The 14,767-nt window shown below is 35.9% G+C and overlaps 2 protein-coding genes and 1 long non-coding RNA gene across 7 annotated transcripts; 2 read left to right on the top strand and 1 right to left on the bottom strand.

Moving 5' to 3' along the window:
• The first annotated feature begins 183 nt into the window (after positions 1–183).
• Positions 184–2,058, top strand: LOC117205125 (transmembrane protein 192). 4 transcript variants are annotated; one of them, XM_033443230.1, is made up of 4 exons: positions 184–454; positions 705–836; positions 926–1,322; positions 1,402–2,058. In XM_033443230.1, exons 1-4 carry the CDS (start codon positions 416–418, stop codon positions 1,644–1,646), a joined length of 813 nt encoding a protein of 270 aa, XP_033299121.1. In that variant the 5' UTR covers positions 184–415; the 3' UTR covers positions 1,647–2,058. The 4 variants fall into 4 exon arrangements, with proteins under 4 accessions (XP_033299121.1, XP_033299122.1, XP_033299124.1 ...); XM_033443231.1 differs by having other exon boundaries at positions 185–449; XM_033443233.1 differs by having other exon boundaries at positions 185–449; positions 622–836.
• On the bottom strand, positions 2,028–7,853 carry LOC117205127. Of its 2 annotated transcripts, none has more exons than XM_033443235.1 (3): positions 7,581–7,853; positions 5,241–5,317; positions 2,028–4,107 (listed from the first exon to the last, which is right to left on the bottom strand). In XM_033443235.1, the coding sequence occupies exons 2-3, from the start codon at positions 5,273–5,275 to the stop codon at positions 3,819–3,821; spliced, it is 324 nt and encodes a 107-aa protein (XP_033299126.1). In that variant the 5' UTR covers positions 5,276–5,317; positions 7,581–7,853; the 3' UTR covers positions 2,028–3,818. The 2 variants fall into 2 exon arrangements, with proteins under 2 accessions (XP_033299126.1, XP_033299125.1); XM_033443234.1 differs by having other exon boundaries at positions 5,241–5,301; positions 7,581–7,849.
• LOC117205128 lies at positions 4,118–4,984 on the top strand. The gene is made up of 2 exons (XR_004487185.1): positions 4,118–4,328; positions 4,418–4,984. It is a non-coding gene; the product is annotated as an uncharacterized LOC117205128 (long non-coding RNA).
• Positions 7,854–14,767: the final 6,914 nt, after the last annotated feature.

Raw genomic sequence — 14,767 nt, 5'->3', positions numbered from 1 at the left:
TATTAAAGAGGCGCTTATTAATATAAGTACACTTTGTAAGCACAAGGTTATTATTGTGTTAAATAATGTAAATCATAATTTTTGTCAATTTATTTTTTGATGTTTGTTATATCCACACATATAACTCTTGCCAAGTTTCGCGTATATCGTATATATATGTACTATAGTAGGCATTTTGATCTTACGTTTTACGTTACATGTTGCAACTATGATTTGTTGTACGTAAATTGAACGATACTTTGTAGAATCTGAATGATTTATAGCATGTATTATTTTACGGCTTAAGGAATTCCGAGCATGTTTGTTCGGAAAACGTGCTATATATGATTAACGTTGTAAACAGAGATGTTGGTTTAGTTCTGGTAATGAAAGGTATATGTAATTTCCTTGTTTTGTATCATCTTTTTATGGTGGAATGGTCAGTCTTAACAGAGATTTAAATACGTCAGGCAGTGTGAGTATAATAGAAATTATATCACCCATTATATTATTGTCTTGTATTCGTTTTTGCGTATTGATATAATATAAACATAACCTCTTTTTTTATAATCCTTTGCCATGCATGTTTTGACTTATGTAGTTTATATTATATTAACATCATAATTATAATAAATATTACAGACCTCCTCAAAATGTGATTCTTATACATATTGTACTAAAAATTTATTGAATGAAGCAATTACTTATAAATATGCATTTATTAGGGAGCTGTATTTTTTGATTCGCCTTATAACATGGAAGAAGAAGACCCTCATCTACACATATTAACTTCAGAAGAAGTATATTTTAAAAAATTGGATACTATACCAATTGTGTCTGTTTCCCTTATATTTAGTGTAAGTGGCAACTTCTTTGAATTATTTAGAGGGTTATATAAAAGAAATTGTTTGTCATGCAAATACTATGTGTTTATTTCAAATTTTAGGTGTCTCTAGAAATTATTGGGATTATATTTATATCTGTGTGGCCTGAAGAAAAAAATAAATGTGATACATATTTTATATACTTGTATCTTCACTGTGCATACTGGCTGATAATTATGTTGACAGATCATTTTGTAAAAGCAAAGCATCACAAACTCCGTATTTATGGGTATCTTGATTTTTATCGATCGACATATCAGCAGATAAGGACACCTCTTTTCATAGCGTCATTATGGATAACGTGTTATCTATTATTGGCTGTGATTTTGCATCACACGCATAAAGTTAATTACGAACAATACTGTCATGCTTCAGAATGGTTCACTCCTCTAAATTACATAGTGTTGTTGACCACAGTAGAACTTACAATTATTATATCAGTTTATGTACATTACATTAGTAAGTATACGAAAAATTATTGAAGAATTTATAATATATAGGAAGTTGTAAAAGGATATAAACATTGTTTTTCTTACAGGAAAAGTTTTGCGATTCAATCGATTACGTCCTCCAGCTGATGTTGCTAGAGAAGAATGGACATCTTCTTTTACTCAAGATACATATGCAGGTAGCAGTGAAGTAGGTTGCTATCATAGGAGATCTAATTTGGAAGAATTGCTTGAAATGCAGGCTGATTTAATAAGATATTTAAGAGATCGTAATGATAAATTCGGTCATGCAATAATGTTGTTCGCAGCTCAACGTAGTTTACCTGAAACATAGGGTTGTGCCCTATATAAAGTACAAACTTAAGGTAAAGCTTTCTCATTTTTATTTGAGGACTATAGTTGAGAGAAACATCTGTATATTTTATGGAATTCAACTTGTTTTTATTGTTGATATCTCTTTGTTGGTTCTTTCATTATATATACAATATATAAAGAATACACTAATTTTTAATAGCAATCATAACCTGTTACATTTTTACTTGTATCTAAGGTGTGTAATACATATTAATATTTAGAAGTTCTCATACACAAATTACTTTTGCATTAATTTACATTAGTTTGAATTGAAGTTATATTTTATCAATATTGTTACGATTAAAAGAGATATCATATAACAAGAAATCAAAAATAATTTCTGTGATAAAAAATGTATATCTCCAATTCAATAAAGTATATTTTTTTTTCAATATACAATTCTTATAATTCTAATTACACTTTACAGTTCTTATAATACATATATGTTTGTATGATGTTTCTACAATTAGGCTAACAATATCTTCAATACATAATGTTTATTTTCTAAGATTTTACTACAAACGTTATTATTACAGACTATTATATGATAACAGAAACAGTAATCATCTATTTATTTTGCATTCTTTGAAATATTGTTCCATTTTTTCATTATCAAGTTGGACAAATATATACTTTTGATTCGAAAACTAATTTTTAAAGATTAGAAAATAACATTATCGGGAAAAAGAGCGAGATTACATATTTTTTACATTGCGTGCTCGATTTATTATATTGAAGGAGTTCTTAATAATAGCGAGGTTAACATATATGCCAAATATTTCTATTTATATACTTTTTTACATATGTATATGTGCATATTTCTATAAATGCCTAATAATACCTAATTTATGTTAATAAAAACTTGATGCAGTGCGCACGTGAAAACAAGAAAGATCATACTCGTGATTTGTTGGTCCGTATTTAACTCGAACCTTTAGTATTTTATAAGATACCGCGAAATAAGGTTCTCAATAACGATTTTTTTTACTGTATAACTGCATTGTAAGGCTTCTTGTGGATAAACACCTTAGACGATGAGAAGTATCATATTAAAAAAGAAATCTATTTACAGAAAGTTTACGTGTGTTACGGCAGGCTTAGAGTCCTATGCTATCATATGTATGTATGTTTATGGTATATAAAATTATTTACTTATACATATGGAACACTCAAATATACAATGCTATAAAATGTAGAAGCTTGTACTTGATCGAGACGTACTACGTAGTTATGATTTCGACGTTTTTCTTGGAAATGAAAATATCCTATAAATGATCGCGTATTAAAATCAGTGCTAAAACCGAAGACTCTCGCTATTCAGGTTAGTACTATACCTCGTTCCTTGTTTTTTGAAAGTTTGTACTACACTTTTAGGCCAGCCATTTTTGCTGCGTATGTTCATACATCGGATACATCTCATGGTTTCAAGAATGTATACCGATTGTTTTTTATTATTGTCTTATAGAAGAAGTTTTTCAGACTTCATGATAAACGCAAATCGAGATAATCTTCTCGAACTAATTAATTTTGAACATTGTGCCAAATTCTTCTAGAGTAATGAGCAATATAACCAAGTTTCGATTGATCGTTTTTACTTTTATAAATCTGCCGTTTGCAAAGTAGAAGTTTACTTTTCATGAAGTAAAAACGAACGTGGAAACGTTGCGGCGCTTCGGATGTAATTAGAGCGAGGCGCAATAACTTCGTTTCACATTTAAGGACTGAACCAACGCGCCAAGATTTTCCTCATGGCTATAAAGTTCCAACCAAATTTTCTAAGGGTAAGCAGTTGTTGATCAAGAATTTTGCTCCTAATTTTCGTATAATTTTGATCGCTTTTATTCAAAGCAACATTTCGCATTGCAAATGGTTGTTTAAAAATAATTCCCATAAATTTCATTTTGTAGAAATTAATAACCTTTATACCATAGAAATATGCTTGTTTAAAAAATAGTTTTCTCTTACATTTTAACATTGCTGTATTTTCTGTTCAATCGTGGTATTATCAGTATCGCAAAGAAGTATTTTTAATCTCACGCAACATTTTTCGGAAATTTTATAATTTGCCATCGCATTTAAAGAATCGACGCGCGTCGCAAAGGCGCGGTGGTCCCAATCATACAACTGCTTTACGCGACCAATAATGATAGAATCACGCGTGCGTAGCTCCCACTACGTTTCCGGTTGCTGAGAGCTGCTCTTCGGCCTCCATCATTTTTAACTTTCTCACTACTTGAGCATGTTCTTCGAGTAGCCTTGCGAATTCTCCTCTTCTAGTTTCGGCTTCCACTTGCATTTGTTTAATTTTTTCTCGAGGTCCGCCTGGACTGTCCAGTGGAGTCTGAGGCGATGAATTCTGAGAGCTGTTTACATTCGACAAACCATCTAAATCCGAGTTGTCGCTTGATATCGAATGAGAATCGACGTCATCCACAATTAAACTGTAAATTAAAGAGAACATTGAAATCTACAATACCTCTTCTATCGACGACTTAACAATTAATATTTTTATCGACTATTGGTATGATTTTTAATTTGGCAGATGCACAGTTTTCGTCTTAATTTTAAGTAAAAAAAAAAGGAAAACAATTAAAACATGAATTTGAGGCTCGATTCAAGCACGAGATATTTTCGGAAAAGGTTATTGTCGCTGGATACACAGGTATTACTATTTACCACGATTAATAGTAATCAAGTAATTGTAATGAGTAATGATAATCAAGACGTCCATTCTGTATTTTGTTATTTCAGTTTTAAGAGCGCAATTTGCTGGCAAAGAGGACGTGATTTTTATAGTTGGTCTAAACTATCGACGTTCTGCCCTGCAGCATTCTAGTGGCAACAATTGTCGCTTGCGTCAATGTTACGTCATTGGTACTGAAGCACGTAGTCTAGGCTATGGATAACGAATTGATTTTACGTAAAACACTGTATTAGAACCCTAAAAATATTTCAGTAATATTGAAGAAGGAAACGATATATACGACACTTTTTATTATCGAAACGAAAGTGTCGGTTTAATTGTACCGGAAGAACATTCTGTTGGGGGGGGGGGAAGGGGAAAGGAAGAGAGTCTACTCATTTGCGTCATGATCTATTATGCTGGCTGAATGCCGGCTGCGATATAGTGATCTTGATAGAAACATGGCAATTTTCGTAATATATGAATTATTATTGTTAATCTACAAATCATGAGATTTCGAAATCGGAAAAAGTATTTAAATAAATAGACTTGTTTGTTATTAGATTATTGGGTGATCAACAAAGTCAAAATCGACGTATTATTTGTGTATTAAATTAAATTCATGTTTTTCATTCGCATTTCATTTTTTATTACTGCAGGCTTTTGAATACGCGTTTAGAGATGTGTGCTTGATTCGATCGAGATAACTGAGTATATTCTTAAGTACACTGCGATCAAGGATTAACATTGACTCTACCGTTCTCCTATTTCCGTTACACGATACTTTATACGTATTTCTTTTTTGTTTTTTGCTTTTTATCATTCAATATCGATCAAAATCAGTTGATTTTTTGTAAGATTTTGATTTTGTAAAGATTTGCTATCGCTTACCTGAATGCACCGTAAATTTCTCTTCCTGATGCCATCGTCACTGCGATATCAGGCAACGACCCTGAAACAAAGAAGTCCTATGCTGTGACGTAAATTCATTAATTCCGAAGGAATATACAAACACGTGAACGGGCAAAGATTTATGATAGGATAATTTTGCGGATAACGCAATATATAGCGACGTTAATTGGTTTTTTAAAAACTATTCTATTTTTCTCATCGAGTGACATATAGCTAGGCCCACAGCTCTGACGTGATCGTTGTATTCTCTGTGTCGAGCTAAGAATATTATTAAATACTATTTAATTTTAAGACAGCATAACACGGATAACGTTTCGTTCGCTTTGCCAGACAATGAGATTCTCGTACGTACAAAGCACATATCGAAATCAGTAAATAATTTGTGAGCATTTTGGCAATTGAGTGAAGATGGTTGACTCGATTGTCCAAAGAAATATATAGTCGCGTTACGCTTTATATCGTAGCACACTTCTCTGGCAAGGGCACGATGCGTAAAAGAAGCTTCATTTATTTCAAGACAACGGACATACATATCGGAAAGTACAACTATTCAGACTCGATATAGCATAAGACAATGCTTATCTTGGATCGCTCGTGGAAAAAGATTTTTCCCAGAACAGATTAAAACAGCTATAAACGATTCAATGATAGTTACTTTGTTTGTGGTCTGTAATTCTTGTTTCCTGTTTTGCGCGAAAGAAGCAAAACCAATTTTCGATCGAAACGAAATCAATTGTCTTCGCGTTGGACGAAAATATATTATCTAATATTAGCATTGACACGCTATCATCTACGTTTATCATTTATAAGGCCAACAATATGATTTCCAGTGATTTTCTTACGTAAATTGCATTGCATCGTTTTATTTAACGAAGATCGATTGGCATGCCATTGATGTATTGGCCGTTATCATCGATCATAGAGCAAACGATAAAGATCCTATAAAATATGCTTTCGTTCGAAGAAGTTGTTAGGTCAAAAAGAAATTGAATCTCCGGTAAAAAATATTATTCGTCATAATAAGCCAATAAATAGCCGGCTATTTTCTGTGAACGACGTGTACAAATTTATCTGATGGAAGCGAACCAAATCGGGTGCATTTACACGTGTACGCTTCACACGTCATATCCTACGTTACGAACCACGCGAATTTCAATTATACTTTACTGAATGCATTTCGCCCTTGCTAGTAATAGCAGCGTTTAAAAGTTCGACGATGAGGTCAGAAAATGAGAGCGAATCGAGAGAGAAGGTGCATTATCTGTGATAGCTAATTGCTGAGAAATCGCGATTATCGACGGCTAGCGCGAATTCGCCAGAATAATCGATGATGTATAAGGAAGATGGTATCCCGATCTGTCTAAAATAGAATCACGAACGCGAATACGACGAGATCGAAACCTTGGCCCCATAGAGCAAAGCTTACGTCTGTTTCGTTGATAAAATGATTAATTAAGCACCGCGTGAACTAAATATCTCCTCCTATTCAGGCATCGAGATCTTAACGAGCAATCACCTTGGAAACACATTTGACCAACGATGCTACATTGTGTGCGAAGGATGTTAATTACAGTTAAAAAAGATGCGCGAAAAGAAAGTACCGATATGTAATATTTCGTTACTAAATGTTCTTAAATGTTACTAATTGTACGTTCGGCTATACGTATAGCCGTGAAACAGCTAAACACACGGCTTTACAAGCTATACAGAAGGAATTTTCTTTATTTGGTAGAAGCTGGGAATCGACCTTCGTAACCACACGGGAAGGAGGATCGAGCTCGAGCGAGGAGTGCTTCGCGACCTTAGACAATGCGACCTGCACACGAAATATCCACGAACCGTGACCACTTCTGCGAGCTAAACGTAAGAGAAACGAAGAAGGTAAGAAAGTCACGAGCCGACAGAGAGGAAAGTATCCTCTCGTATTATTACACCGGATAAACGTCAATGCCGTTTAGAACCAGTTGTAACGTTTCTACTCGAGATTCCTGTGTCGATCTCGAGCTGAACATTTTCATGGCGGTCTGTTAAAAGCACTTCGCTCTAATTGCATACCGGAATCTTTGACTCAAATGTACGCGTAAAATACACAAGTTAATACACAAGTGTCTGGACCATGCCTGCACCAGCGTCAGTTTCGAATGTCAGCAATTTCTTTTCACTTTCTTTTTGTTCCTTCAAATAAATTTCAAGCGAATGCGAACGAATTCTAGCAGGACAAAATCACTAGACAACGAACTTTTTATATTTTACGAAGGCGGCATCTAACAACAGTGCGAAATTTTGATGGAGGACGAAGGGATAAATGTAATTACTTACCTCTGACCATCTGTGTTCGACAAGTTCCTGCTGTATGAGCAACTTCTCTCGTCTCTTCTTACTCCTTTAAATAAAAGTTAAGGAAGAGTTTGGCAAATTTTCTATGCTTGATAACGAACAGTATGAGGGGAAAAGAACAAAAGGTCCTTAAGCGAAAGAATACGTTTCAATAGATAGGGCAGTGAACGCATCCAAAGACACGACACGGCAGAAAGCACAACGTTCACTACTCGAGAGACTCGCGCAGACTGATCTGCTTGGCCTCTATCGCCGCGCTACAACCTCAACAGCAGGTTACCGCTTTACCGGAGAAGGGGGATGCAATCGACAAATTTTATTTCATGCTACCCCGCCTTTTCCTTCTTATATTCCTTCTTTTTTCATACATTCAAGAAGCTTCCGTTTCCATTTCGTTCATAGATATGCTTATTACTAATCGAATGCCAAAAGAATCAAGACAATGGAATACGCGCCGTTGATACTTTTACAAAATTGCTAACCGTGAAACGATGTTTTGTCCCGAAACGTAGCAATTTCTCAATGAAAATTATGAAATCGACGTATAAAATTGGCTGTATTTCTATTCTTGCGCGTCTCATTTTTAACTCCGTTGATCTATTTTTAAACGATCGGTCGTTATTGTTGTTAAATGATTTCATAAAGCGTCGTCGAGTATTCGTGCACAGGCAATTAACAATTGTCCGTAATTGTTTTTCTTCGCGATTCTATTCGTTAATGGCGCGTCGAAACAAAAGCCAGCGAAGGAGAAAGCAATTTATGATAGAAAATCGGATTGCGCTTGAGGGAGCCGTACGAACGAGAAAAATCTTTTTGAAGTGACAAACTAACGACAAAAGAAAAGTAACTGACTATATTCGAATCGATGTTTCTTAGAAGCGGATATTGGCAGCTTATTTAACTAACAGATGAATCATTCGTAATGACGTTCATACTTCTCTCTGAATTTCGATTTATATCTTCTGCGTAATAAAATTGTATTTTGCACGTAAAATCAAAAAACAGGAAGATAACTGAATTCACGGGAATCTCATTGAAACAGACGTCTAAAGGATATGTATATAAGGAAATGAATATTTCACGAGCATTTTAGGGCTCTCTTTGAAATTGATTCATCTATTTGTTAATAAAAGCAATTTTTCCTCGTACAAGAGTTCAATAGTCGATGTTTCTATGAAGTCAATAACAAACTCTTAAATCGTTAGTTCTCGATTATAATCCGGGTGTCCCGTTGTTAGTCAATGCACGTGACGCTACGTGCTAGTCGATGCTGTAAATGGATCGTCCATTAATATCACGTACAATGTATTCCGAACGAAAGGGAATCTTTGATTGGATGCCCGTGAGAAGTATCTGGGTGATAATGAGCGCGGATGCGCCAGGAACGCGAGCGATCTATGTCGGATTTCAGGGTCACCACGAGACGAAGACCATACAACTCTTCGAGGAGTCCAGTGGTAAATTATTTCGGTTGGTCGCTAATTTTGTCGCGGTATGCCATACCGCGCAGAGAGCGCGGTGGTTAACCATTGCTACGTAGAGCGAAACAGTTTACTCGTTGTCTGCGTCCTTCCACGCTTATCTCCCCGTTCTTTGCATTCTTCTCCCGCACCCTCCTTTTCCATTTCTTTGTCTAGGTTTTTTCCAGGACATTTGCTGGACGATTGACTCCCTGTTTTCGCTTGTTAAAGTCAGCTAATCAATCAACATTCTTCTCTAGGTTGAGAAAAGCAACCTTATAATTTCGATGAGAGACGCGAATTGCCCTGGAAATGTGGAGATTTCTACAAGAAATGTACGCGATGTATCGCACAACAGGTTATCAAAGACGTATTAACTTTCTAATGGAAATAACGTGAGCCCGAAATAAATTTGATCCAGGCATAGCGAATTAGTCAATAAAGGAGTTAATTACGTGACGAGGTAGAAAATAAATAACGCGGTGACTACCCAAACTGTACCTAAAGCACGCTGTGAAATCGTGAGAAGTTAATAAACGCAAGTGCGTCAGCGATAGCAATCGTCGAACATATCTGTATGTGTGTGTCAAATCAGGAACGAAAGGAGAAGAAATTGTAAGGTCTTCGATAAAGATGAAAATGAACTGTCTCTGAGATAAGTATGTGCGTCAATACTGATACTGTATCTTATCGAGCTCTCCCGTTTTTGCATAGATCGTAATCTTTGATCGCTGCGAAAAATCATTGTTAAATACGTTGCAAGAGATATATACGTTAAGTGTTCGATAATTTTGTTCTCAGAGATATTTTGCTATTAAAGGAAGATAATCATTTTGATCGTCGTTGACTATATACCAACCGTGGAATATATTTACATATTCCGTTTTTGCTCTATGATTTAATTACGTGCAAGAAAAGTCCGAATAATCTGATAACGAAAAGACTTTACTTTGAAACGTGTCAACGTCATTTTCCGTCATTTTCATTTTCCGTCAAGGTTAGTGTTAGTACATTGCCGAATTGTTTTATAGAAAACACATTTGTTTCTGTGTAGAGATGAATCGCAAACGTCGTAGAGACGCGCATCTATCGATTTATTTAGAACGAAAATTTTGTATTTCTACGATAAAAGCTCTGGCGTATTAGACAAACGAAAAGGGATTAAGACCTTGGTTACCAGACCTTGGATTCAGAACCTGAGTTAACGCATCAGACATTTGATATCGAGGTTAAATGTTCCTCTTCGGTAGAAAAAAGAAGAAAAAACGAACAGTTTGTTTCTCTTAGCAAAAATTGCGAGGGCGTCGAGATTCCATGCATACTGATTCAAGTTAATAAATTCAAATTTTTTCATCCGGAATTCCGTGCGTTCGTCTATTCTAATCACTCAAATTCGTTTTCTCTCGAATTAAATATTTCCTGGGCAAGTTTGACCAAAAATCGCAACTATGTTATAGTTATGTAGCTTCAATCGTAACGCAAGTGGAATTTTTGTGTTGTCGCGAATCAAATTTCGACTTTTCTTTTTATTTCGATCATCGGAGAAAACGAATGCAAGGAAAGTATTTACAGCGTTTATCGAGGCGCCAGTGATTCAAGATCGTCTAAATATTTCGATGCGCAGATCACGATTAAGCTTACATCATAAATATTTTTCAACAAGAATAAGTTATATATGAAAATCTTTTCCGGCAGATTGGAACGTCCGGTCATGCCGCGACGTACGCTGAAAGTCTATAAGCTGCTGAAGAGTATTTTTGTCCGTGGATATTATCGATTGCATATACCCCTGATTCGTCCTCCCTTTCTCTTGCACATCGAACGTATAATTTGAACATATAGATTCTTCTCCTTATTTTATTTTCCGTCTATGTACGAGTTCTCCTATTCCAATGCTGATAGACGTTTTATGCGTATCGTTTTAAGTTTACAAACATAGATCGCGTTCTGTTTCAACTTTACACCGACTGACATAACATGACGTAAACAAAGGAGAGAACCCTCGCAGGAGAAATTATGTTTTTTCACAAGTCTTAACACCTCTGTACATATTTTGTTCTTAATGGCTTTAACAGAGAGCTACTTTTTAGATTTGCTTCTAGAAAGAAATTATCGATTCTATGTACATGCGGGATTGCGAGACGAGAATCAAGATATTTTCAAGCGGATCTAAATCGATTTCGGTATAATTCACAGATCAAATCGTATTAGAGAGGAAGAGTTTGACACGGTGGAACACGAGGTCGGTTCACAGTTTGTAAATTCAACGATGAGTGACGTGTCTCAATTGTGATTCACTGCAATGCGTCACAGTGAATAGAGAATCTTATTCTTGGTTCATCGTGGCTTATTGTTCGCAGTCACCTACTTTCATTTGCCCAATTGTATCGTTTGCTTCGCGCAACACTCTATGAACTATGTGTCTGTATGTATTTTAAAGCAGGAAATTTCACTCGGTTCCCGCAGCGTTCGAGAAAACATTTATTTTTCAACTACGACACGTTCGCATTCCTAAAAGCCTTTCTCATCTTCCTAGCATATCTAATAAACAGATGGATTTTTTTAAAAAAACTACGCTATCATCGATTTGATGGAAAGTTCCTGCTCGTGATTGGCGGAATTTTACCAGTTTACTCCTATTTGACCGTATCACGTACTATAAATAGGTTTAAATAATCACGTGAGGCTTGCATACTGACGTAAACGTATGTAGTATTGTATAGAGTATCCATTTCCTAATATTAAACTGATTTTAAGCGTAATCGAGTTTATCGACGATAACTCGATGTAACCGAATAACTGGAATTACTTGATCGTTGCATGTATGTATATAAGGGGGCAGAAGATATAGAAGAGAGTGATAAAGTTATCTCGAATTTACGTCTTCTCTGGTTTGATCTAGGCTTTTTTACGCGAGAGCCTTTTAAACCTCTCGGTTTTAAACGCTGGTGTGAAAATTCAATGGCGCTCGTTGTTTTGGCCTTCCTCTCAGAGAAATTGTAAATTTCGTAAATCGTCCACTTCGTTTAACAAGCTACTCCGAAATAAAAGCTAAAAACACTCCGATTCTTTTTTTCCTTGTGTTTTCACCAGATTTACGAGAAGTTACGAATACGCGGCTCTCGCCGATCGAACGAGTACCCGTAAAAATATCCTTTCGGAAGACACAATAAAACATGAAATAAAAATATTTATCGCTGTTGATTACGGTAGAGTATAGCTTTTGTCATTTGTTTATTCTTTACCTTTCACTTTTACGATTGGCCTTTATGTGACTCGGTGCTTACGCCACTGATTTCGCGCTAAAGAATCGGTAAAATAACGTAGACTTGTAAGAGGAAGGTTGGAGTAGTACGAAGTGAGATTACATGGACGAGAGAGGATGAGAGACCCAACTTCAACACCAAAATGGCGGAGACCTGGAGGGTTGAATGTGGCACGTGTTTGACAGCCTAGCCCAGTGGCGTAACAATAAATTTATACCTTTTCGAGCGTTTGCTAATAACTATCTCATAACTCTGATTCGTGGCATGCAGATCAATCGATTTACGATGTTACGAAATAAAATGGTTAAAAGTAGATAGCTGCTCGTACGTATGTAGTTTCTTATTCGATCGACCAACTTGGTTCACGCTGCCAAAAAGGAAAAAGAATAGGACATCGGAGCTTAAAGTGAATGTTATTTTATCGATTGATGATCGAGTTAAACGGCCCCTCGTTCGTTCTAAATAAAATGTCAATAAATAAAAAGTAAGAATACAATCGCAATGGGATTCGGGTGTAATACGGATATGTTTCTCTTTTATTTGTTAAATATATTTGGACTAGGAGAGCGAAAAATACTAACAAATAATCATTAGGATGTCGATAACATTTTTTTAATCATTACGAACTAAACATTCTATTTCGACATTCAGGATTATCGGAAAAATTCTTATTGCTGTTTTCTGAATTCTACGCCTCTGAAGCCCGACCACCCCCGCGTACCACCCCAAGTACACCCCTAATGACGTCATAGGACAGTGGCGCCAACAACTCTGTACTGACGTCAGTCCTGAACATTGGGCAACTAAGTTTCCTTCGCGCTATGAATTCCACATTTTCCCCTTTCGTTTCGTACGAAAGGAGAAAGCAACAAACAATACTTTCACGATATTGCGTCCCTTTCCCATTATCAGTTGATCTTTCGTGGTCTTTTTATTTCATTTATTAGCGAACGAAGCATCGCGCGCGCTTAGAATAGAGTAGAGTTTTACATATATCGTGCTATTATCGAGTCGGCGTAAAGCAGTACCTCTGTCATCGATTCATCATGACGACAGCAATGACGATCTCACTCGTCGCTAGTTATACGAGTTATAGTTGTAATTATTTTACGTCAAACCAATTGGTTGGTTCAATTTATTTTTCAATTTAAACTGTGACGTTACATATCGGTAGCAGAACCAGTAATCTTCTAATCTTTCGCATCTTTTTGCAATCGCGATGAACCATCCATACAATAATCGATACGTGTTGTTCCTTACTTTTTTTCACCATCTTTTCCATTTTTTTTTTCTTTTTCTTTTTTGCCGATTTTCCGCTTCGTGAAATTCGGAGATTCTTGAATCGTCGAAGAGAAGGAGCTGTTGTACTCGTATATTTCACAAGAGAGCACGGTTCCATCGGTGAATCGACTTTTCTAAGGTCCCGTTTGTGCTTACGTTCGCGCCGCACTATTCACACAATTCATTGTCAATGTCGTGCACACAGAACGGGGTGATACTACGAAGATGGCTGTTTAAAATCTTTCAGTTTTACGGATATAACTCGCTTTAGAAATATTAGTACTGCATATATCATTTATCATGCGAGACGACGTAAATGCGCTGTTTATAAAGACTTCCATAAATATCGCTTGAATGTTTATTACGATTGACGTTTGCGTGATGGAGGAAGAAGAACAAAGATGTACATATTTAGTGGTGAAACGATCGAAATTCCTAAATATTTGAACGAGTAAGGGAAAATCAAGATATCCAATATTCCGAGAAAATTTATTAAAAGATCTTGACGTTTGCCATTGACGTCCCTTAATTGAAAAATAATGCGTTCAACCGCAACGTTTTCAATGTGTAACTCCAAATTTATGTATATATATATACATATATATGTATATCCATACATGCATATTTGTGCTTACGTTGCATCCTGCTTTCTCGACGATTCATTGCCGACGACGATTCAGTGATATGTATACACATCGTTCTCTGCGAATGGACGGACGAACGAACGCGAATCCCTCTTTTTATTGTCGCGACGATGACGTCAATTCTCTCTAATCTCAGCGCTCATTTCTGAAAATTATGATAGTACCGGTAGGCCAACGTACCGTCGACGGACGTTTAGGACGATCATCGGTTTCCTGATTACGACCCTCCTGCCTTGTACAAACGATTTTGCCTTGTCGGTTACGGTTTTTCGTTTTGAAAATCAACCAATCGATACAATTAATCGTATGGCATTTGATTCAACGTCATTCGTCATTTATATCTTAGTTAGAACGTTATGAACATTTTTTTTTTAATTAAATACCATTTTTCCTTGACGTTTGACGTTTCACGTGATTCTAGAGTAGCGTATAAATATGATAACGTTCGATGATCGTATCTTGTGTTCCGCCCTTTGGCTAGCGTTAATTCTGAAGAAATTATGATCCGCTATCGATGC

This window comes from Bombus bifarius, unplaced genomic scaffold (assembly GCF_011952205.1).
Source record: "Bombus bifarius isolate JDL3187 unplaced genomic scaffold, Bbif_JDL3187 scf7180000007986, whole genome shotgun sequence".
Lineage (NCBI taxonomy): Eukaryota > Metazoa > Arthropoda > Insecta > Hymenoptera > Apidae > Bombus > Bombus bifarius.
The sequence above is the reverse complement of the archived record's forward strand: the minus strand, read 5'-3'. Positions and strand labels throughout refer to the sequence as shown.